The following is a 24,756-nucleotide window of genomic DNA, read 5'->3' on the forward strand; positions in this document are numbered from 1 at the left end:
TCTCTGAGAAGGGGACTGGAGGAGTATCTCCTTCTCAGTGCAGGAAGGTGAACAGGAAGCTTGCCTGTTTCTGGCTGTGTGGGGGAAGCTCTGTGTCACAATTAGGGGGCTCGGAGACTGAAGATTCATTCCAGTTTTTGGCATCTGGAAGCTGAGATGTGCCCTGTCCAAGCTCCATGGTGGTGCATCAGTGTTTGAACCCTGAGTTTTCTGCCACCTGACAAGCAGCACAAACTACAGTGGTTGGTGTCCAGGAGTGGTGGCTGGAAAGCTGTGAGGGGACAGCCATAGGGCTCTGCTCTTCTCCCCCACTCCCCCTTGTCATTTCGCTTCCACCAACACCGTGGCTACATCTGTGTCCCCTGAGCTCTCGCTCTATATCACCCTTCATTAGATTTTACAGCAAACATTACAAAGACTGCTAAAGGCAGATGAGTTGAAAATTAAACTTACAAAACATACATAAATAAATAGCAGCTCCCTTGGAGCAGATATTATCAGACATAACAAACTGCAGATCTGGATCTAAACTTTAGATAATGGGAACTAATAAATAATGTTTAAATAATTAAATACAATTAAGAATTGAAAATGCAAGAAAAACGCAAAACACTCTTTAAAAAACAGCTTTGAAAAAAATCACATAAAATTAATAGAGATGAGAAATATAGGCATCAAAATTAAAAACTCAACTTATCTACAAAACAGAAATAAACCCACAGACATGAAAAACAAGCTTATGGTTACCAAAGGGGAAGGGTGGGGGAGGGATAAATTAGGAGTTTGGAATTAACATATACACACTACAGTAAATCAAATAGATAAACAACAAGGACCTACTGTATAGCACAGGGAACTATACTCAATATTTTGTGATAACCTAAAAGGGAAAAGAATCTGAAAAAGAATATATATATATATATATATATATATATATATATATATATGTATGTATGTATAACTGAATCAGTGTGCTGTACACCTGAAACTAACACAACATTGTAAATCTAACAACATTATAAAACTAACACAACATTGTAAAACTAACACAACATTTTAGTGAAATAAAAAATTAAAAACTCAGTAGAAGCATTGGGTGTCAGATGAGACATGGTTAAAGGAGTAGAGGTAATTTCCTAAATGAATCATAGCCAGCTAAATAGGTGGAAAATATGAAAGAATGGTGAATGGATGCATTGGTGAATGGTGCTTCTATGTATCATGTCCTGGTCCAAATGTTTTACATATATTTACAACCTTTTTTGAGAAGGGTACTGTTACTATTTTGCAAGTAAGTCAAAAATAGGAAGAGTCATCAAAATAATAGCACAGTGTGTCTGAGGTCATGCAGAAAGCAGATGTGGACGCATGAACCCCATCCTGGATTGACTCCACACTTAACCTTGTGAGACAGGGCATATGAGTTCCTCTCTTGCGTAGGTGCTCCCACGCGTGGTGGCTGGTATTGTAGAAGGAAATAATAGAAAGAACGTGGGAGAAGTGTTAGGAGATGATGTTTCAGAGGAAAGGTAAAATTGTGACCCATATACAGATATAAAAAATGAACACATGCTAAAGAATTTATTTTACTCACAAGACAGGGAACCAGGCAGATGTTAGATCCAATTAAAGGAAAAATCAAACCAGGACAAATGTATATGAAGTAAAGGAATGTTGAGATGAATTGTAAGTGGACATAAAATGTGTTTACTTGGCGCAGGAAGTCAAATCACCACCAGTGAAATCACTCCCAGACAACACATAATTTATACATCTATACTCTGCTTGCAGCTTACAAAGAGCTTCCAAAGAGCTCAGACGTAGTCCCATGCCTTGCTCAGAGCTGTATGCTTTTAGAGGATGCAGTTTTCCGGTGAAATACGGCTTTTTCCTCCAGAAGCCATGTTCCAAAAGAATGGCTGAGAATTTAATAATATTGATGAAAAACATAAATCCTCAGTTTCAGGAGATACAAGAAGTCTGAGGAAAGATAGATAATAAGAAACGGGTACCTAGACAACTTTGCTAAAAGCGGCAGAACGCCCAAAGCTAAGGAGATACTGGAAAAAATGAAAGAAAAAAAGATAGTTTGCTACAAAGGGATGACAATGAGACTGACTACAGGCCTTTTAGAGGCAACAGTAGAAGCCAGAAAAAAATAAGAGTAACTTTAAAATTTGAGAGAAAATAATCATCAATGTAGAATTCTGTCCCGGCTAAACCCTTCTTTACATGAGGGGCAAAATCAGGACATTTTCAGGAAAACAAAGACTAAAGAAGTTAACATGAAGAGGTAAACTGCCATGATGAAATACCAGAAATACATGTATTAAAGAAACTACCAGAATATACATTTAGGAACAGGGTATGAGAAGGAATGCAATTGTTAAAAATTCAGGTAAATATAAACAGTTTTGAACATATATAATAATAATGATGAACTTGAGGGTGAAAAACAAAGAGAGATTAAAATGATGGAAAATAGTAACATGAAAGGCAGTATTTGGATGGTACTTGGAGGTAAAGCACTTAGTTGGACTTAAGTTGCTCTGTCAGAGCATAGAGCTGTCAGCTTTGAGTAAAGTATACACGTTAAAAATGTAAAAATCGAAACTGTCTGTGATACATTGCTAAAGTGGGGAAAAAAAGCAAATTCTAAAGAGTATTGTATGTAAGATCCAAAATTTTGTTTAAAATATCTGTATGTATGCATGTGCATTATATACAACTGATATATCCACATGCATAGAAAAAGGTCAGAAAAAAATGTTAAAGAGGTTACCTCTGAGTTACAAAATTGTGTGTAAATTTTATTTTTGTTCCTTCAGTCACCTCATAATTATTGCATCCCTACCAAGTGTTTTCTGTATTTCCCTTTTTGTAAATATGTTTTATTTCTGTAATTAGAAAAGAACAATAAATGTTTGTTTTAAAGGGATAAAAATGTAAGAATAACCATCAGAAGCATAAGAATAATTTTTTAAACTTCCAGACAGGTAAGAAGTGAGTAGGGAAAGAATAAAGAAAATGTGAGAAGCCTAAAGAAATGAGGGAAATGCAATCAAAGGAGGGTGAAATAAAAAGCACAGGGCTTCCCTGGTGGCACAGTGGTTGGGAGTCCACCTGCTGATGCAGGGGACACGGGTTTGTGTCCCGGTCTGGGAGGATCCCGCATGCCGCAGAGCGGCTGGGCCCGTGGGCCATGGCCACTGGGCCTGTGCGGCCGGAGCCTGTGTTCCACGGCGCGGGGAGGCCACAGCAGTGAGAGGCCCGCATACCGCAAAAAAACCCACAAAAAACCCCACAAAATTAAATAGTAGGAATAAAACCAAACATTGTAACAGACAAAAGGATTAGGCAGCTAGTTAAAAAGACAGAGATCCCCCAACAATATATTTTTTAAAAATCCAACTGTACACCATTTGTGTATATATATATATATATATATATATATATATATATATATACACACACACACACACATATATATGTGTGTGTGTATACACACACACACACACACACACACCATTTGGATATATATTTGAACTAAAGCGTAAGTACACAAGAGACAAAAAAAAAAGGAAAAAGCTATACTTGATCAACAGGAATAAGATAAAATTAGAATGGCTATGTTTACAACAGGAAATGCACACACACATGCACTCTCATGTGCATGCACACGCTATAAGAAAAAGGTGCAATTAAGGTTAAAGGTCAAGTCATAATAAAAAAGAAACAATTTCTGAGAATACTTAACAAATTTCACATGTATGCACCTAATAAAATAGCTTTGAAACAAATGAAGAAAAATTGGCAGATAAATCCATAATTGTGGTAGAAGATTTTAATGTACTTTTTTTTAAGTAATTGATAGTTCAAGAAGGAAAAATTGTGTCAGGATATAGAACTTCATAATTAACAAGCCTCATCTAATGTAGAGAAATAGATACAGATAGACACAGATAGAAAAACAGATGTGTCCTTTTTCTACTAAAAATACGTATCTGGAGAACTAAGTACCCAAATGTGAATTAAAAAAGAAAAAACTTTAGTGTGTGTGAATGTGTGCATGTGTGTATATATGTAGGGAGAAATCCATAGCCTTAAATGCTTACATTAGGCAAGATTTTAAAACTAAAATTTGTGAATTAATTACCAATCCCAAGAAGTTAGGAAAAAAATAATATTAAGTAAACAGAAGGAAGAATAAAGAAAAGAGTAGAAATGTATTAAATGAGAAAAATAAGATAGAAATCAAGAAGGAATAAGTTGGTTTTTAAAAGAACTAATAAAATGAACACACCTCGGGAATAATTATCAAGAAAGTAAAGAAGAGAGAATATTATGGACAACTTTATGCCATTGAATATGGAAACTTAGCCAGAATTTATTTTTTCTAGAAAAATATAAGGTGGTTCTAGACAAAATAGAAAAATAGACAAGATAATTGGACCTATCTACCTATCTATCATCTATCTTTAAAATATGCTTTATTTTTTAGAGCCGTTTTAGATCCCCAGCATAGCTGAGAAGGTTCAGAGATTTCCCACATAGCCCTGCCCCCACAATGCACTGCCTCCCCAATTATGAACACCCTCACCAGAGTGCTATGTTTGTTACAATCGATGAGCCAACATTGCCAAATAATGATCAACCAAAGTCCATAGTTTACACTAAGGGTTCGCTTTTTATGTTGTACATTCTATGGATGTGGACAAATGTATAATGACATGTATCCACCATTATAGTATCATACTAACTTCACTGCCCTAAAAATCCTCTGTGCTCCTCCCATTTATCCCTCTCTCCCCCCAACTCCTGGAAACCACTGAACTTCACTGTCTCCATAGTTTTGCCTGGTCCAGAATGTCATATAGTTGGAATCATACAGCATGTAGCCCTCAGACTGGCTTCTTTCACTTAGCAGTATGCATTTAAGCTTCCTCCAGGTCTTTTCATGGCTTAATAGCTTATTTCATTTTAAGACTAAATAACATATCATTGTCTGGATATACCACAGTTTATTTATTTATTCATTCACCTACTCAAGAACATCTTGATTGCTTCAGAGTTTTGGCAATTATGAATAAAGCTGCTTTAAGCATCCATGTGCAGATTTCTGTCTGGACATAAGTTTTCAACTCCTTTGAGTAAACGCCAAGGAGTGTGATTGGTGGATTGTATGGTAAGAGGATGTTTAGTTTTGTAAGAAGCTGCCAAAGTGTCTTTCAAAGTGGCTGTTCCATTTTGCATACCCATCAGTAATGAATGAAGGCTCCTGTTGCTCTACATCCTTGCCAGATGTGGTGTTCTCAGTGTTCTGCATTTTGACCATTTACTAGGTGTGTGGTGGTATCTGGTTGTTTAAATTTGCAATTCCCTAATATCTTCTTTGTTGAGGTGTCCAAGGTTTTTTTGATTGGGTTGTTTTCTTACTGTTAAGTGTCATTTGTATATTTTGGATAGCAGTCTTTATCAGGTATATCTTTTTTCAAATATTTTATACCAGTCTGAAGCTTGCCTTTTCATTCTCTTGATTGATACGTTTTTAAAAAGAAATTCAAAAAAGTGGGTTTTGCAGGCAAGTTCCACCTAGCATACAATATCACTTATGAGCATGTATGTATGCATCTTAACTAGAGTATTAACTCACTAAATCTAGCAAAAATTTTTAAAAAATCATAACAGATTTAGTTTTCTAATGAAAAATAAGTTTTGTTTAACTTTAGAAAAATTCATTCATATAATTCATTCTATCAGTATTAACAGAATGAAGGAGAAAAATCATACGATCATCTTGGTAGCTGGGGAAAAATCAGTTGATGGTATTTAATACCCATTTGTGAAATAGAAGAAAACTTGTGTAACCTGATGTAAGGTGTTTACCAAAAGCTCATTTAATGCTGAAACATTACAAGTTTCTATATGTGGAACAAAATAAAGATACCCATTGTCATCACTTAAAAAATATATCTTAAGAATGATAAGAATCTTAAATAACAAGAAAAGTAAAAGAATGAAATATTAAGGGTTAGAAAGGAATAAACTAAATTACCATCATTCATCAACTATATGACTTTTTTCCAGTATTTGCAGGTGTTAAAAAGTATCAATAAATAAATCTAAGACCAAAATAAATGGTGAGTTATATATTTATTTCTGGGAAAACTCAGTATCATAAAGATGTCAGAATTTCCCAAACTAGTCTGTAAATTTAATGTGATTCCAACTAAAGTCTCAACTGGGTCTTCATGGGACTGGACAAGTAGATCCTAGAACTTAACAATGATGAGTAAAGGGCCAAGGATAGGTAAGATAATTTTGAAAGAAAAGAACAAAGTTGTCGGAGACTTGCCCTGCCAAATACCAACATTTCCATTAAGTTGTAGTGATTAAGATTATGTTGTACTGGATCAGGAATGGTCCTATTGATCAAGGAACAATATTGGGAGACCAGAAACTTGACACAGGCTTTGATAACATTATCCCATATTATTTATAACATTGTTATAATTCATCCAATGTTACATCCAATTGTTGTAATCCATGTTATATGCCATTTAACATATAAATTGGTAGGTAAAGAAAGGATCTTGAATAGATTCTTCTGGAAGCCTCCTGCTGATACCTAGATGTCTGCCTCCTGGGATCTCTGAAAGGTAGAAACGACCATGAAATTTCAGTTCTGCTCAAGACTTTTTGGTCACGGTCTGTGACAAGCCATCTTGCTATCATTTTAACATGTCCTTAACACATTAGAGTAAAATACAAAACAAAATCAAAATATCCAGAGAAAGGACTTACTACTCTCTTTTGAAATAAAATTAATCTATTCTCTACAGACTTTTTTCCTCTGAAACCTGGGCATCAGCAGTATCTTAACATGTAATTGGCAGCTTTTTTTTTTTTTTTTTTTTGCTGTTACCAATGTATTGTTTTTATTTTTATTTTTTAACACCTTTATTGGAGTATAATTGCTTTACAATGGTGTGTTAGTTTCTGCTTTATAACAAAGTGAATCAGCTATACATAAACATATCCCCATATCTCCTCCCTCTTGTGTCTCCCTCCCACCCTCCCTATCCCACCCCTCTAGGTGGTCACAAAGCACTGAGCTGACCTCCCTGTGCTATGCAGCTGCTTCCCACTAACTATCTATTTTACATGTGGTAGTATATATAAGTCCATGCTTTTGTCTCCTTAGGTAGGTTTATTCCTAGGTATTTTATTCTTTTTGTTGCAGTGGTAAATGGGAGTGTTCCCTTAATTTCTCTTTCAGATTTTTCATCATTAGTGTATAGAAATGCAAGAGATTTCTGTGTATTACTTTTGTATCCTGCTACTTTACCAAATTCATTGATTACCTCTAGTAGTTTTCTGGTAGAGTCTTTAGGATTCTCTTTGTATAGTATCATGTCATCTGCAGACAGTGACAGCTTTACTTCTTTTCTGATCTGGATTCCTTTTATTTCTTTTTCTTCTCTGATTGCTGTGGCTAAAACTTCCAAAACTACATTGAATAATAGTGGTGAGAGTGGGCAACCTTGTCTTGTTTCTGATCTTAGTGGAAATGGTTTCAGTTTTTCACTATTAAGAATGATGTGGGCTGTGGGTTTGTCGTATATGGCCTTTATTATGTTAAGTTCCCTCTCTACCTACTTTCTGGAGGGTTTTTTTTTTTTATCATAAATGGGTGTTGAATTTTGTCAGTGGCTTTTTCTGCATCTGTTGAGATTATCATATGGTTTTTCTCTTTCAATTTGTTAATGTGGTGTACCACATTGATTGAGTTGCATATATTGAGGAATCCTTGCATTCCTGGGATAAACTCCACTTGATCATGGTGTATGATCCTTTTAATGTGCTGTTGGATTCTGTTTGCTAGTATTTTGTTGAGGATTTTTGCATCTATGTTCATCAGTGATATTGGCCTGTAGTTTTCTTTCTTTGTGACATCTTTGTCTGGTTTTGGTATCGGGGTGATGGTGGCCTTGTAGAATGAGTTTGGGAGTGTTCCTCCCTCTGCTACATTTTGGAAGAGTTTGAACAGGATAGGTGTTAGCCCTTCTGTAAATGTTTGATAGAATTCACCTGTGAAGCCATCTGGTCCTGGGGTTTTGTTTTTTGGAAGATTTTTAATCACAGTCTCAACTTCAGTGCTTTTGATTAGTCTGTTTATATTTTCTATTTCTTCCTGGTTCAGTCTCAGAAGGTTGTGCTTTTCTAAAAATTTGTCCATTTCTTCCAGGTTGCCCATCTTATTGGCATATAGTTGCTTGTAGTAATCTCTCATGGTCCTTTTTATCTCTGCAGTGTCAGTTGTTACTTCTCCTTTTTCATTTCTAATTCTATTGATTTGAGCCTTTTCCCTTTTCTTCTTGATGAGTCTGGCTAATGGTTTATCAATTTTGTTTATCTTCACAAAGAACCAGCTTTTAGTTTTATTGATCTTTGATCCATGGCAGCTTTTATTCCTTAAAAGATTTAAGATAAATGGCACCTTAGATTGACAGTCTTTTGAGATAGATGGGTTTCCTCTTTCTTACTCATTTACTTTTTTTCTTACAATATTTTAAATTTTATTTTATTATTTTTATTGAGATACAATTGATATATATATATATACAACATTTTATGTTTACCGTGTACATTGTGTTGATTTGAGACACATATATATTGCAATATGATTACCATTGTAGCATTAGCTGACACCTCTATTCTCATCACATAATCATTATTTCTTTTTTGTGGTAGAGCAATTAAGATCATTTTCGCCTTTTTTGCTCTTCCCTCTCTCTCTTTCGAGGACCATGCAAGCTCAGAGGGAATGGGTCTGATGCCGCCTGAGTCCCTGTTCATTACAGTTCTCACCTTACGAGCCCACAGTGTGCTCTAGACAGCAGTGCAGTGTACTTGGGGTTTTTTGCTCAGAGATGGGGGTCAGTGTTGTGGGGCGAGATGAGCAGGGGCTGCACCAAGCTGGGATCGGAGGGCTCTGCTTCCAGGGCCAGGAGCCCTTTCCAGGGCTGGGATCAAGCACTGTGTCAGACCCTGTGGATGGGGAGCAGGAAACAGTCTTAGCCCAGACCACCAGGGTTCACCTGTGTCCCTTGAGCTCTGCCTGCCTGTGCTGCCATTGACATCTGGAAGCACAGTTTGTAATCCTCCCCTAAGGATGGGCCCTTGGGTCCTGCAGGCATAGCCACCAGTGGTTAGCTCTCAAGCCCCTGTACTAGCCTTGCTGCTTGGGACAACATCTCATTCACCCCTGCTCCAGGCAAACCTCACCTTCATGAAGCCTCCCTCAGTCCAGTCTACCTCCAGGTGTGTAATCAGACTACGCTCTCTGCTGGGGACACGCCCACCTTTCCTGTTAGGCTCACAGAACCTGTGAGCCTTCTGCCTATCCTTAGAGCCTGTCCAGATGTCCTCTGCTCCTGACTACTTGACGGATGACGTAGGACCTGCACCTTCAATATTGGGGTTAAATATCCCTCCTCTCCATGGGCACTTCTCAGTGGGAGTGCCCAGAGCTCTCCTCACACCAAGTGCAAGCTCACCTGTCCATCACTACCTGGACGAGGACCAAGGCTGCTGGAGGGAAGAGGTTTTGAGGGGAGTGAAGGGCCACGTGCCAGGGTCGTAAAAAGTTCTGAGGGTGTATCCTGTCCTCTAGTAGTCGAGAAAAAATATGTATGTTTGACTGTTTTCTAACAGTTTAATACAGAAAGTTTCAGGTGCACACCAGCACAGAGAGAAGAGTGAGCTGAGTTCTGTGAACCCACCCAGCCTCCAGGGTGACCAGAATCTGCTGGCTGCAAGACTGTGATACCATGTGGCCTCAAGGTCACTGTCAGCTGGCACCCAATGGACATCACTGATATTGTTGCCTGGCAGGTCCTTGCAGTGGTTTTGGTCACTCATGTTTCACAGGGACTTCAATCCCTGCGTGTTTTCAGACTTAGATTTTAGCAACAGAACCCCTTTCCAAACAAACCTTATCTCCAGCCCTAACGGTTAAAACAGATGAAGTGGTATTAGCACATAATTATTACAAGAGTTTACTTTTATATCATTTACGTATTAAATCAATTTGCCCCTGGGAAAGAACCCTAAAACTTCCACAGTGAGTATTAAGATTTGAATTTTGATAATGATGACAGCGGTACATTTATCTCAATATTCTATTTTGGTTGAACGGTATTCAGAAATCACTGAGTCACACAGGTAAGCTGTTGCTAATGGCAACAGATTTTTATCTTGTTTTTACCCATTTGCCTTGTGATCTCAAGAGTCTTTTCAATTAAATTGCTCCAAATCCATGGAGAAAGAGCTGTATGAATTTTTCTTTCTTTCAGAATTGAATCACTAACAGATGCCCACAGCCTTTATTATAAATATAAAAATCAGCCAAGACGACACCCAAGCTTAAAATAAGGAAAGCTATGCAAGCATCACACAGTGCTTTCTGCTGTTGCTGCTATGGGGTGGGGGGTGGGGGAAGAGGTGCCAAGGCAGATGCAGGTTCTGTGCTGGAATTGTAGATCCAAATGTGAATTTTTTAAAAAAGAGCAATAATGCAAAAGTGAAATCTTACTGGGTGACTCATTTTCAAGAGTTTCAAATACATGCAGTATTCATGGCAAGAGGAGTTTTAGTTTCACGTCCACCGGAAAAGAAGTTAAATGGGCCACATGAATTAATACATTGGTAGTGTCTGAAGAGTTAAAATTTTGCAAACAATTATTTGAGTGTTTTTGGACTTTTATTAGCATTTTGAAACACAAGGAAAAGAAAATATTGGAATCAAACATTCGCAGAAATCTGAAGCACCTCCACAGAATCTTGGGGTTCCAGAGAACCTAATTTAAAAAGCAGGGTAAAATCCAGGGTGAGTTTGTGAAGGTCCACATCCTCAGATATTTGGTGCCCAGTCACTGTTTGTGTCTCATTAAGACAGTTGGGTACAGACTGCAGTCAAGCAAAGAATATTTACATCTTGAGCCTTCCTCCTCCTCTCTCTCCCTGAGTGTGTTTGGAAGTCAGGGGGTGGATGTGTCCTTTTTCATCTCAGATGATTATCTTTTTATTGTAGCTTAGTCTTCCTCCCTTCCTTCTTTCTTTAAGCTTCATCACATTTTTGTTTCATATTCAAACCTCGGCTTTCTTGTACAGTTTTTTTCCTGAAGTTTCTGGTGGCTTTTTTTAATGAAAGATTTTTGAAAACAATGTGCCCTTAATCAAATCCACGGTGTTTTCCACCTTGTTGTTTCTTCTCTTCATTACTCTGAATCCACTTTACTCTCTTCAGAGACCCCTTATATCTTGCTGTAATTTAGACCCCGCCCCTTTTTCTAGACCCACTACACAGCTCATCATGAAAATTCCTTTTCCAGATCTTTAGGTTTAGTCTGAAAGTTTATTTCTTCTTCCTTAGTATTCACCCTCATTTTTCTGGAGCTGATGCTCAAGTCCATGACCAAGAAAATATACATAAGAAACAAGCTCTCTGGCACCTTAATGTTCTTAAAAACACCTTTCTTTGCCTTCACCTTGGAGGGGTTTCTTTCAGCTCTACAATTTCTCTGTGTGATTTCTCTCCCTCCCACTACCCACCCCTGCCCCCATGTCTCTTCCGCTTCTGTTGAGTGCGTTTCCTTGGCCTTTACTCTGAGGCCCTCATCCTTTCGGTCTTACATTTCATCTCAGTGATTCTTATCAGCCAAACCTCCCACTAATTTATAAAGATGTATTTCATAGATCATGTTTTAACTTCCATATTGCCATTTGTTTTTCTAAATGCAACATCCTCTTGAATTTTTGTGAGGATATTACTTTTTTAAGAGGTAATTTTTCATTCCTTTCATTGACTGTTTCTTCTTGGATCTTTCTTGTCTCTGTCCTTGTCTTTCACAGCGAAGGCTGTCCTCAGATATCTCATGACGGTGAGTTTCCCCTTCAGAGGATTTTGGGAACAGAAAAGGCTGCAGAGGCTCTGTAGACGTGGGCAGCCCTTAGCAGATGTTCTCCAGTTGCTAAATTGAGGGAAACTTAACTCGAGGTGCTGGCACCTTGACTGGCTGCCTACGTTTTCTTGAGGCTGTTTACTTTTTTATTCACCTGTAGGGCGACATTTTTTTTTAACATCTTTATTTGAGTATAATTGCTTTACAATGGTGTGTTAGTTTCTGCTTTATAACAAAGTGAATCAGCTATACATATACATATGTTCCCATATCTCTTCCCTCTTGTGTCTCCCTCCCACCCTCCCTATCCCACCCCTCTAGGTGGTCACAAAGCACCGAGCTGATCTCCCTGTGCTATGTGGCCGCTTCCCACTAGCTAACTATTTTATATTTGGTAGTGTATATATGTCCATGCCACCTTCTTACTTCATCCCAGCTTACCCTTCCCACTCCCCGTGTCCTCAAGTCCATTCACTACATCTGACATTTTAAGGATATGTTTTAATCAGGCATGGTAAAATGCACACACAGAAATGACTGTCAGGATCAGGAAGGAAGGAAGTTTATCTTACAGTTCCCTGGAAATAGGAGCCATGCTTGCCGTACAGGGCCACACAGGGAAGCACCAGGGATGGTCAGGAGGCAGAGGGCGTGAGGGGAAAATGTGGTCAAAAGCCTTTATTGTGGTTTCCATGGAATGGAACTGGTGAGGCAGGGTAAGCAGGGCTAGGACCGGGAATGCCTTCAGCAGGCTTGGGTACATATGGCCTGTCCCTGTTTGTCTGGTACCTGGTCCTGGGGTGATTAGGGCAGGTGGATGGTGGCCAGGAGGGTGAGAGCTCCATAAAAGAGATGGTGGGGGTGTGGGCTCTGGATTGGTTGCTTTCCATTTGAGCAAGTTGTTTGCTGTCTCTAGGAATTGGCTGACCTGGGGGGTGGGGTGGGGGTGGGAATAGTCCCTCCAGGATCAGCAAGGCCCCAGATGTCAAAGTGTCAGAACACAGAAAATGAAAGACCTGGATAATAAGGGCTGTTGGTCTTAATTGTTTTTCCTTTCTGTTTTGTGTGCCCCCTTTAACCAGGTTGGTAACTCCTGGCTGTAGGAGGTTCTAACCATGGGCAGGGGGTGGGGCTGGAGTGCGTTCTTCTACACTTGAACCTAATTCTTCTGTTTCCACCTGTTCTCCTTCCTGTCATCACTAATCCTGGAGCCCCGTACTCCTTGGGGCTGCCCAGCTCCCCCATGCACCTGCAGCCTCAGTCACTCAAGATGGATTTCTCAAACACCAACTGAGCTTTAGACCCATTCAGGGGGCTGGAACTAGAGCCTTGAACACAGTGGGTCCAAATCCCACCCTTAAGGGCTGATAGAGGGGTGCTCTATCAGCCCACTCCTTATCTCCTGCAGATAGATTGAAATGTCTCATCTGCCAATGTCCTCCTAAGTTGTCTTCAGGTTTCATTTTTGCTAAGAGCTTTGTTTTATATGCATATGGAAAAAATCGGCATCCCTATGAAACGGAGGTGGGCATTGGTCTCTTCCCCCTGTGCTCTGGGAAGACCTTCCAGGTCAGCCACAGGTGGGGCTTTCAGACCGCCGCTGGCTGCCCCAACTGCAAGCAGCAGCCCCTCTCAGAGCTGCTCAGACTGCAGGAATAACTGCCCTAAGGGCATGGGGAACCCACTGCCCAGCCGGGCTGGCTCATGGATCCTTCTCCTGTTTCCAGTGCTGATGAGCGGTTTGACGCCACGTTCCACACCAATGTGTTAGTGAATTCTTCTGGGCACTGCCAGTACATCCCTCCAGGTAAGTGCTGCTCCCTTTGTCCCCTGCAGTTAGACAGCGTGAAGGAGGTTGGGGTGCCCGACAGTTCCCTCAGGGGCAGCGGCTGGCTCTGAGCTCTGAGCATCCTTAGTCTCCATGCACGCCCAGCCCTCCTGACTTCTTCTCCTCTGTGCTTGCATGTATTCCCTGAGCGTGGCAATGCCGTCTTCCTCTTTTTTGTCTTGGGATCATGGCTCAAGCTGTCTTTGCCAACACATGTCCTCTGTCCTTATTGTCTGTCCTGTGTTCTTTAAAGTTCATCCACAACTAAAACAAGTCTCCGTTGTCAGGTCATTTCTGTTCTCCTTATAGCCTGCAAGCCAACCTCCAGGTCATTTCCTCCTCACAGCCTGCGTTTTCCTTCCCACTGCGCTTGGTACCTGGGTATGTGCTGCCCTCCAGTGTCGGGGTGAGATGGTGACCTTGCTGGGCTGGCTTCTTGTGTGCGTGCATTAAAGCCCACCTGCGTGTTAGAGGTGAGAACAGGTGGTTTCCAAGGGACTCATCAGTGATTTCTTCCTGAAAGAGCTTCTCTCCTTCTCAGGCAGCTGATGGGTAACTGCTGGGGTTGAATCTCCTCCCATCATTCCTGTCAGTTCACAGGGCCCTGGGCTACTTGTGAGTGATCCATGCCATGGGAAACCCAGACTTCGTGCCCTCAAGATATTTATTAACAGATTTTTAAAAATCTTCTAGATGATTTTTCACATGTTCTTTTCCAGGGTTATTTCCCCACTGCAACTGTTTGTTTAACTTCCTGTTCCCAGGCAGCCTGCAGCCACCTCCCCCCTCACCACCAACACCTATACCATACACAGACACACACACACGTGCACACACACACGTACACACGTCACCCACTAACGCCATACATACACACCACACATATAGACACATCACACAAAAAACATACCACACACTATGCACACACACACCACACACTCACAGACACACACACACACACACACATCCTCCAACAGTCAGCCCCATCTTGTGCCCTTGGATTCATCTCACAGCTCACAGCAAAGCTGGCTTTGCCTCCTGGGTTGTTGTTTACATGCTCTTTCTCATTAGCAGAGGATAAGAGTCCCAAGGGCAGGATCTGTGTTTATTCCCATTAGAACCACCCTCGTCAACCAGCGGCCTGGCCCACATGTAGGTAAACGAACGCATCAGGGATTGAACCTGTCACAGGCAGATACCATCCATTGTTGTCTGAGGAGATGGAAGGACTCCAGACTTTCAGGTTTTCTGTCTTAAACCTTGTGCTTCCTTGCTTCCTCCTCAGCCCCTCCTCTCCTACCCCAGGCCACGCAAGCCTTCCTCCTAACAAAGACCTCGGGGATGGGTCTTCCATCACTGGTACACTCTTTTACACTAGGACTAGAAGTTGCAGCTTCTCTCATGAGAACTATTTTGGAAAACGACCTCCAGCAGTCATCAGCGTAGAAGAATACTGGGCTACGGGTTGTTTTGAAGGCTGAGGCTATTTTCAGCCACAGGAGCAGTACTCCTGACCCCAGAGCCCTCTGTGCAGCAGCCCCTTTGGGGCCAGTTCCTACATCCCAGCCTCCATGGCCCCTGGCGTCTGTCAGGAGGGCACATTGAGCTTTGACTGTGGGAGTCTCCCCTACTCTGGTCTAGAGAGTGTGGGGTTGTCTGGTACAGGGCAGCAGGACTGCGCCTGGGGTCGCGTCGACCTGAACTGGGAAGCTGCTGTGCTCCAGCAACTAAACGGGCAAAAGATGCTTCAGATGCAAGCTTTGAAATAGGAAATGACTTATTAGGAAATGACTTCTTTCCCTTGTCATATTTTTATTTTTTAATAGCATTATTGAAGTATAAGTTACGTATTATACAATTGACCCATCTTAAGTGCACGATTCAATGATTTTTAGTAAATTCACAGAGTTGTACGACCACAACTGCAATCTAGTTCTAGAACATTTTCCATCACCCCCCAAAGATCCCTTTTGCCTGTTTGCGGTTAATCCCCACCCTCACTGCCGGCCCGAGGCAACCACTGACCTGCTTTCTGCCTCTAGAGAGTCTCTTTTTCTGGTCATTTGATAGAAATGGAATAATACAGTGACAGTTTCATTTTCTACCGGCAGTGAGAGTTTTGGGGGATTCACCCCATTAATGGGAGGGCAGTGTCTATAATGACTTCCAGATTCTTGCGGACATTGGATGTAATGCCGCAAATCCTGTTTAAAGGGACTTGAGGAGACAGGAAGTTTATTATCCTTTCCCAGCTTGACTTAGGGTGGGTGGGGTGTCCCTGTTAGCAAGTTGAGTCCCTCCATTCATTGTTTTAAATTTGGAAGCAGAAATTTACAGAGCGTCTGCCCTGTCCCTCTGAGCACTGGGACCCTTAGCTATTTGTGCCATCACTGCCTTCTGGTCTTTTTCTGGGCAGCAAGGAGCACATGGGCATAAATGGCTGGTGTGGGCTTATCTCAGTGACCTGTTGGGAAATTTACTCCCAACTTGTCCTGTCCCTCTTTTCAGTGGAAACTCTAGCTTTTGTCCAAACACTACCTCTTCAACTAAAACCTATTAGGTTCTGTTTATAATCTAGAATTCAGGCTAGTTAAAATTATCTTCCACATATATTTCTAGATAACCAAGTATGTCCTCAATTTTTAACCTAAAGAAAATGCTTATCCTGCCCCTCACCACACACAGTCACACAGACGCACACAGACCTTTCAGATTCTGTTTCTAAGCTCTTCATCATTTTTATCAGCTTCTATAGGATTTTTTCACATTCTTTACATCTTTCTTACTGTTTAGAATTTGGAGATGCACATGCATGGCAAGAGCAAGTTTACAGAATGTTTAATTCTTTGCCCAGAAATCTCTCAGAGCAGAAGATGTCGATGTAGCCTTTGAAACGCAAAAGGCAGTAAAGCTTCAGCTGAACTTCTTTTCTAGAGATTTTTCCAGAAAGACCCAGCTTGTCCTGGACAGGTCTAGTTTGGACGGGCAGGATGGGCTGAAGCCTCTCTGGTCACACCCAGGTGAGAGGCCCCGGTACTCACACTGCCTCCTCCTGAAGGGATCTCAAATGGTCCAGGGGATGTGTGCACAGCATTGATTGTGAGACATGCAGAGCATCAGAAATGATGCATCGTTTAACCTGCCGATGCTTGATCAGGCTAGCAAGCTTTTCACTCCATGAAGAGTAGGCTTTGTGTGTTATGAATAGTGTATGGGATGGAGACCAAGGGATTGCTGTGCATTTATTTTAATTTTTTCCAGCATTATTGAGGTGTAGTTGACAAATGAAATTGTAATATATATATACACATACACATATATGTGTATAATATATGTATGTATATACATGATATATATGCATATGCATGTATGTATATATATATATATATACACACACACACACATGCATATGTATATATATTGTGAAATCATTTATTTCCACAATCAGGTTAATTAACACACCCGTCACCTCACATAGTTAATTTCAAGTATAAAATATGATTAACTGTAGTCACCATGCTGTACATCAGATCCTCAAAATGAATCCACCTTATAACTGAAAGTTTGTTCCCTTTTTTTTTTTTTTTTTTTTTTTGCGGTATGCGGGCCTCTCACTGTTGTGGCCTCTCCCATTGCAGAGCACAGGCTCCGGACGCGCAGGCTCAGCGGCCATGGCTCACGGGCCCAGTCGCTCCGCGGCATGTGGGATTTCCCCGGACTGGGGCACGAACCCGTGTCCCCTGCATCGGCAGGCGGACTCTCAACCACTGCACCACCAGGGAAGCCCCATGTTCCCTTTTTGATCAACCTCTCCCCCATTTCCCCCACCCTCCAGCCCTTGGCAACCACCATTCTACTCTGTTTCTGTGAGTTCAACTTTTTTTTTTTTAATTCTTCATGTAAGTGATATTATACAGGATCTTTCTTTCTGTGTGTGGCTTATTTCACTTAGCATAAAGCCCTCCAGCTTCATCCATGTTGTTGCAAATGGCAGGATTTTCATCTTTTTAAAGGCTGAATAATATTCCATATAATCCACATAAATTTGATTTTACATATATATATATATATACACACACACACACACATATATATATATACATATATATATATATATATATATATATATATATAATACTTTATCTGTTTATCCATTGACAAACACTTAGGTTGTTTCCATGTCTTGGCTATTGTGAGTAATGCTGCAGTGGGGTGCAAATATCTTTGTGGGATACTGATTTTGTTTCCTTTCCATGTATACCCAGGAGTGGGATCGCTGGATCATTTTTAGTTCTTTTTGTAATTTTTTGAGGAGCCCCTGTACTGTTTCCATAGTGGCTGCACCAATTTACATTCCCACCAACAGTGTGAGACTGCTGTATGTTTAAAGCAGGTCTCAGCCAGCTTCCATCTTGGTCTGTCTCATTGCCCACGTAGGCATCTTCAAGAGCTCCTGCTACATTGATGTGCGATGGTTCCCCTTTGATGTGCAGCAGTGCAAACTGAAGTTTGGGTCCTGGTCTTATGGAGGGTGGTCCTTGGATCTGCAGATGCAGGAGGCAGACATCAGCGGCTATATTGCAAATGGAGAATGGGACCTTGTGGGTAAGCCCAGCAAAGACGTGATACTGGCAACATAAGAGGAAGCTGCTTTATTACTGTGCTTGCTTAAAAAGTTTGGGATTTTCCACTCTGCTTTTCAGCATGAGCATTTATTGAACCCTGCAACATTCTCCATGATTTACTGAGAGCTCTAGGATGAGAAACAAAAAACAATTAGAAAATTCAGTGCTTTCCATAAGGAACTTGCAGTTATGGTAAGGTCAGTGCTAGTATGGGCATCTCTACATTATTCAAATCTGCTTCATCCCTAAAATCAGGTGGAACAGCAAATTGTAGTTGATGGGAACCTATATTTGATGATTTTAAATAGAAAACGATAACTACATTTATAATGGTGTCGAGTTTACAATGTATTATTTATAATAATGGTGTCTTAGTCTGTTCAGGCTGCTATAACAGAATACCATAGACCGGGTAGCTTATAAACAACAGACAGTTATTTCTCATAGTTTGGAAGCTGTGAGTCCAAGATCAAGGTGCTGGCAGACTCAGCGTCTGGTGAGGACCTGCTTCCTGGTTCATAGACAGCTGTCTTCAAGCTGTGTCCTCACATGGCATCAGGAACAGGGGAGCTCACTGGGGTCCCTTTTATAAGGGCACTAATTCCATTCCCAAGGGCTCCCCCTCATGACCTAATCACCTCCCAAAGGCCTCACCTCCAAATAACCATCACTGTGGAGGTTAGGATTTCAACATATGAACCTTGCGGGGGACACATTCAGTCTAGAGCACATGTAATTTGAATACATAAAAAACCTGCCAATTTGTTCAAATATCACTAAGATACCCATAAATAAATCTATAATAAACCTAAAGTGTTTATTCAGACAACAATTAGCCAGTTTTTTGCACTTAACAAATTCCATGGCTCTGTGTGTGTGTTATAACCCCTTAAAATAAACTGCTTCCTTTTATTCAACGGTGGTTCCTTTCTTCCCCTGGAACTGAAGGGATCCCTGGCAAGCGGAGTGAGAAGTACTATGAGTGCTGCAAAGAGCCATACCCGGATGTGACCTTCACTGTCACCATCCGCCGCAGGACCCTGTACTATGGCCTCAACCTTCTCATTCCCTGCGTGCTCATCTCTGCCCTGGCCCTCCTCGTGTTCTTGCTCCCTGCAGACTCTGGGGAGAAAATCTCCCTGGGTGAGTACCGGGTCTGAGCTGGGATGGGAGGGCCCTGCCTTGAGGGTGGCAGTCTGGGCTCTAGGTGCAGAGATGTCCAGGGCCCACTCCATGCATCCCAGCCCAGGGTGGCTCCCTGACACCACAGCCCGCTGTGCAGGATGGCCAGGCCCTCTTGAGATTCCACAGGCTCCTCTGATCCTGCAGAGAGGATGGGGATGCCCAGGGAAGAACTGATTCCTCCATGAGGGGCCTGTGCCTTCTCCCCTTCTGCCACCCCACCCCACCCTACCCCACCCCACCCCTTGGTGGCAACCAGCTGGAATTCATTGTGGACAGGACACAGTTTAGTTTAATATAGTATCAGCTTGCATTTATATATGGCCACACACAGTGTTCCTGATGATCCTCCAATAGGAGGATAAGAAAACTATGATTTAGATTGGTGAAATGAGCTCCACAGCATCTCAAAGAGTTACTAAAGATCCTATTTGGTACACGTAGAAGTCATTCTCAAACCTATAACTTCTGACTGTGAGTGTCAACTGAAAAAAAATGTTCAACCGAAAAGTTAAGAATTATATTTTATTTGGTGGACTTTCTGAGGACTTCAAGCCTGAGACATAGCATCTCAGATAGTTCTAGGGACGGCTCTGAGGAGGGAAGGGAGGAGCCAGGGTATATAGGAGTTTTTGCCACAAAGACCAGGTAGTCAAAACATCAAAAGATTACTGTTGATTAAAGAAAACCAAACACCTCGAGTTAATGAATTTAGTGCTTTTCTGTGTATGGGAAGATGCAAGAGTCTGGGCTCACTGAAATCAATCCTTTGATATGCACCTCAGCTCTCTGGGGCCAGTATCCTGTGTTTTCTCATCCCGAGTCCCCTCAGGGTGCACCATTGGGGAGGCTGTAATGTGATGGCTTGATGGCTGCAACATCCTTTGTTTACTGATATGGCAGGTGATATTTTTCATTCATACAAGAGCCTCAGGCACATTAAATGACCTATCCGAGGTTACGCAGCTAGTAAGTAGAAAAGTTAAGAACAAAAGCCAGGTCTTCAAACTGTATATTTTCTTTTTCCTGCTACATGAAACTACCTCTCGATACTAATGTAATAAAGAAAATGAGAGATACATGTGCTGAGGTCAATGATTTATTTTGAGTTGTTCTTCTAAAGTTCTGGCTCCTAAGTTTGTTTTCCCAGGAACTCCTCTGGGACTCCGGTAAATGACACAGACTGTCCCCAGAAAGATGCCCATTCCCATCAATATAGAAAACCGTGCATTTGGTTTCAGGAATATCATGGCCACCACCATCCCTCCCTCCACACCTCCTTTGGCTCTTGGGCTGGATGGAGTTCAGGCCTTACCATCTGTTCTGTCTCAGGGGCCACTGTATGTCTCTGTTCCAGGGATCACAGTTTTACTCTCTCTTACCGTCTTCATGCTGCTGGTGGCTGAGATCATGCCTGCGACCTCTGACTCAGTGCCCTTGATAGGTAAGCAAGCATCCAGCTCCTCTAAAGACATAGGCTTAGTGCCTGGGATTTTGCAGCACAGGCAGAGAGTAGAAACGTGTCCCGAAGGACCCCGGAGAGCTGCATGGCCCCCCTTTTCTTCTGTGACGAGATGACTTGCTGTAACTACTCAGAGTTGACCCATGGCCTCTGCTCACCTGGCACATAGAAGGGGAGGGGGAGTCTGGCTTTGTGGTTTGGCCTTAAGTTGCAGAAATGCCCCCTTTTCTCCCACAATGCCCCCCTCACACTTGTTACGGAGCCAGAGATTTTTACCATTAAAGATTCATTATTTTAGCTTGAGTCACTGTTTTTCCACAAATTATTTGTTACACATTAACTCTCAGCCATTGTTTCTTGAGATAACTCGATGTCTCTGTAGAAAGTTAAAGCTTGTGAGGGAAGGTGAAGAGGACAAATATGTTTTGGCCACATGTTGGGCTGCACCCCGCAGGCCTGCAAGCCCTATACTTGCCCAGACTCAAGACTGAAGAAAGAGTCCAGAGACAGGACATCAGTTGTTTGGTAGATGGGAGATCTTACACATCTGAAGCAAAAGGGTCCTGGAGTGACACCCCACCAGTTATCTAGGGGAATTGAAGTCAGATTGGCCCACCGGTTACCAGGGAAACCAGCAGAGGGGCACAGCCCTCTTAGCCCCTTGGGCTAAGTACCTTCAAGGGGTGGAGGTCTTCCCTTCGTTAAACTATCAAAGGGGAGCCATTCTGAACTAAAGATTAAACAATCACTAGCTTCGGGGCAGCGGGACAAGGATGTAGGTATTTACTGATTAGGCTCTGCAATTAGGGGGGAAAGTCAGTCATGTGAGTAGGGTGTAGGTGAAGCAGGGACTGGTCCAGCAGGGGATGCACAAACCACACACAAATGCAGGTGTAAGGATGACCTTCTGCCCAAGGAAGGATGACAGAAACAGGAGGCAGCATCACCTGTTGCTGTGAACCTCCCTGGACTGAACTGGAATTAGCAGGAGCGTGCCGAGGGGTGCTCAGTGGCCCAGAGGTTAGGACCCAGCACCCTGGCCACTGCAGCCAGGGTTCTGTTCCTGGTCAGGGAACCAGACCTCCAAGCCAGTTGTGAGGACAGGAAGCAAACATTCTGCCAATAGATATTAGTTTTAATGAGAGTCCCCTCTCCCATTTGGCGGTGGAGGTCAGAAACAGGAAAGCAGTATACCGGTGGCAGTCCTGTGTGGTTAACCAGGGGTAAGTGGGAGTGGGGGGCCTTGCATGATATCGCCAAGCTTCACAAATTAAGAAGCCAAGGCCCTTCTTATTGGAGGTTTCTGGATGTGTAATATTTTGACCAGAGAGACTGTTGGTATAAAAAGCCTCTGAGGGTGTCATATTTCTCTCCGTACCATCCTGGAAGCAAGGAACCGTCTTTCAACCTGACATTCTGACCCCATCCTTTCTACCTTCTAGCACAATGCTTTCAATAGAGACCTGCAGCAGAAACCACCCTTAAAGGGGCAGTCGGCAGGCCCTGTTGTGTATGATGAACCCACAGGCTTGGTTGGTGCATACCCACATCTAGAAGGATGGGATGCTATTGGCCTTTGACCTCTGTTGTTGAGATTTCAGCTGTGGGATCCAGTCAGCCTGGATCCCTCCTTAGGTCGTTGTATTAGTCTGCTAAGGCTACCACAATAAAATTCCACAGACTGGGTGCCTTACACAGGAAAAATTTATGTGCTCACAGTTTTGGAGGCTGGAAGTCCAAGGTCAAGGTGCCGGCTGGGTTGGTTTCTCCTGAGGCCTCTTTCTTTGTCTTGCAGATGGGCACCCTCCGCTGTGTCCCCACATGGTCTTTCCTTTGTATCTTCACATCCCTGTGCCTCTTTGTGTGTCCAAATTTCCCCTTCTTATAATAAGGACACCAGTCAGATTGGACCAGGTGCCACACTAACAATCTCATTTTAACTTAATTCCCTCTTTAAATGCCCTCTCTTCAAACACAGTCACATTCTAAGGTACTTGGGGTTTACAGCTTCAACATATAAGTTTTAGGGGGACACAGTATGCAGCCCATAACAGTCACAGTTTGGTCCCCCCTCCCTTCCCTTCCCAGAGGTCCCTGATGCTGATGTTAAGTCTCAAATGTCCACCTCTGGTAGCTCCTTATAGGTTCCTCTTGGTCTCCATGGGAGAGCAGTGAGTTCATGCCTGTCTGGAGGGCAGGAGGTGTTTTTAACCAAGTGTGTGGCTACACACTTAGCCTCGTACCAAGATGCTTTCTTTAAGAGCCCAGCCCCTTGGTGGTTGGCCACACTGAAGCTTTGTTTGTTTGTTTGCATTTATGTTAGGATAATTTATTCTGTTGCTTAGAGAGACATTGTATATATTTTTTGTTTCATTACTTTTTAATACTGTTTTTATACTTGAATCCATCTTTGCTTCTAATCCCTTTTTATTTTATTTATTTATTTTATTGATTTACAATGTTGTGTTGGTTTCAGGTGTACAGCCTGATTCTTTTCCCTTATAGGTTTTTACAAATAACCTACAATTATTACAAAATATTGAGTATTGTTCCCTGTATAGTACAGTAGGTCCTTGTTGGTTATCTATTTTATATATAGCCGTGTGTATGTTAATCCCAACCTCCTGATTTATGCCTCCCCCACACTGAAGGCTTACTAATCAGAGTTGGCAGTTAAGGAATGCCCACCCATGCCAGCTTTCTCCTATACCCTTGGCCCATAAAATTGCTAATCCTTGTGCCAACCCTTCAGAGAAGGCATTTCCATCCCTGTTATACCGGTGAAGAAGCTGAGGCCCAGAGAGGCTGAGTGGTCTGTCCAAGCTCACAGACGGCCACCAGTGGACCCGGTGGGGAAGCTCCATGCTGCTTCTCACCTGGTCCAAGGTGGAGAAACGCATCCTTGCCCATCAGAGCTGAAGCTGATGTTCTCAGCCTGAAAAGACACTGCAGCTGACCTCTTCTTCCAGCTGCACAGCTGGCACTCCCCACCCCTGTGGCTCTCAGTAAGTAGATGGGGCCAGACTCTATCATTAGTAGAGTCATTTTCCAGGTCTGATAAGTCAGCCAGTGGCACCTGGATCTGCCCTTGCTAGATCCCTGAAGCCTGTCCGTGGCCTACAGTCATCACAGTGGTGATCACACCTTCTGTGTCCAGGTGGTTTCAGTTCTGACAATGGTGCTTTCTCATCAGACAACCTTATCACCATCCTGTGAGGTGCAGTTAGCTTTCACTGAAGGGTGAGGCAGGCAGGGTTCCCAGCAGTGCAGTCAGCTGGTGAGGCCGCTCAGCAGGGTGGGAGGAGGAGGTCTGTGTGCTCTGGATTGGCATCTGCCCTCCAGGAATGTGCGTGGTGGGCTACAGGCCTGGAGGGGGTCCTGCTCTGTTCTTGGGCATTGCTCCCCAGCCCCTGGTTGTCAAGACACAGTCTGGGTCCCCTGCACTGAGCCATGGTGACCCGCTGTGACCTAGGCCCCAGGTCTCCCCTGCATCTGCTCTCTCTGCAGCCCAGTACTTCGCTAGCACCATGATCATCGTGGGCCTCTCCGTGGTTGTCACAGTGATCGTGCTACAGTACCACCACCATGACCCCGACGGTGGCAAGATGCCCAAGTGGGTGAGTTCCTCCCCACCTCCTCCACCAGAGGGGGGTCAGGGCTGCTCCCCAGAGGAGGCTCTGAGGATGACTTATC

The 24,756-nt window shown here is 42.5% G+C and overlaps 1 protein-coding gene across 1 annotated transcript in view; it reads left to right on the top strand.

The window, feature by feature from the left end:
• Nucleotides 1-24,756, top strand: part of CHRNA7 (cholinergic receptor nicotinic alpha 7 subunit) — a gene marked incomplete at both ends in the record, with an annotated part of 130,544 nt that overhangs the window by 100,131 nt on the left and 5,657 nt on the right. Inside the window, 5 exons of the mRNA XM_082617046.1 lie at nt 13,694-13,773; nt 18,232-18,399; nt 19,368-19,562; nt 20,959-21,045; nt 24,571-24,680. Of these exons, the coding sequence (XP_082473172.1) occupies nt 13,694-13,773; nt 18,232-18,399; nt 19,368-19,562; nt 20,959-21,045; nt 24,571-24,680 (640 nt within the window). The remainder of the gene's footprint in view (nt 1-13,693; nt 13,774-18,231; nt 18,400-19,367; nt 19,563-20,958; nt 21,046-24,570; nt 24,681-24,756) is intronic.

This window comes from Mesoplodon mirus, assembly GCF_964341445.2.
Source record: "Mesoplodon mirus genome assembly, chromosome: 4".
NCBI lineage: Eukaryota > Metazoa > Chordata > Mammalia > Artiodactyla > Ziphiidae > Mesoplodon > Mesoplodon mirus.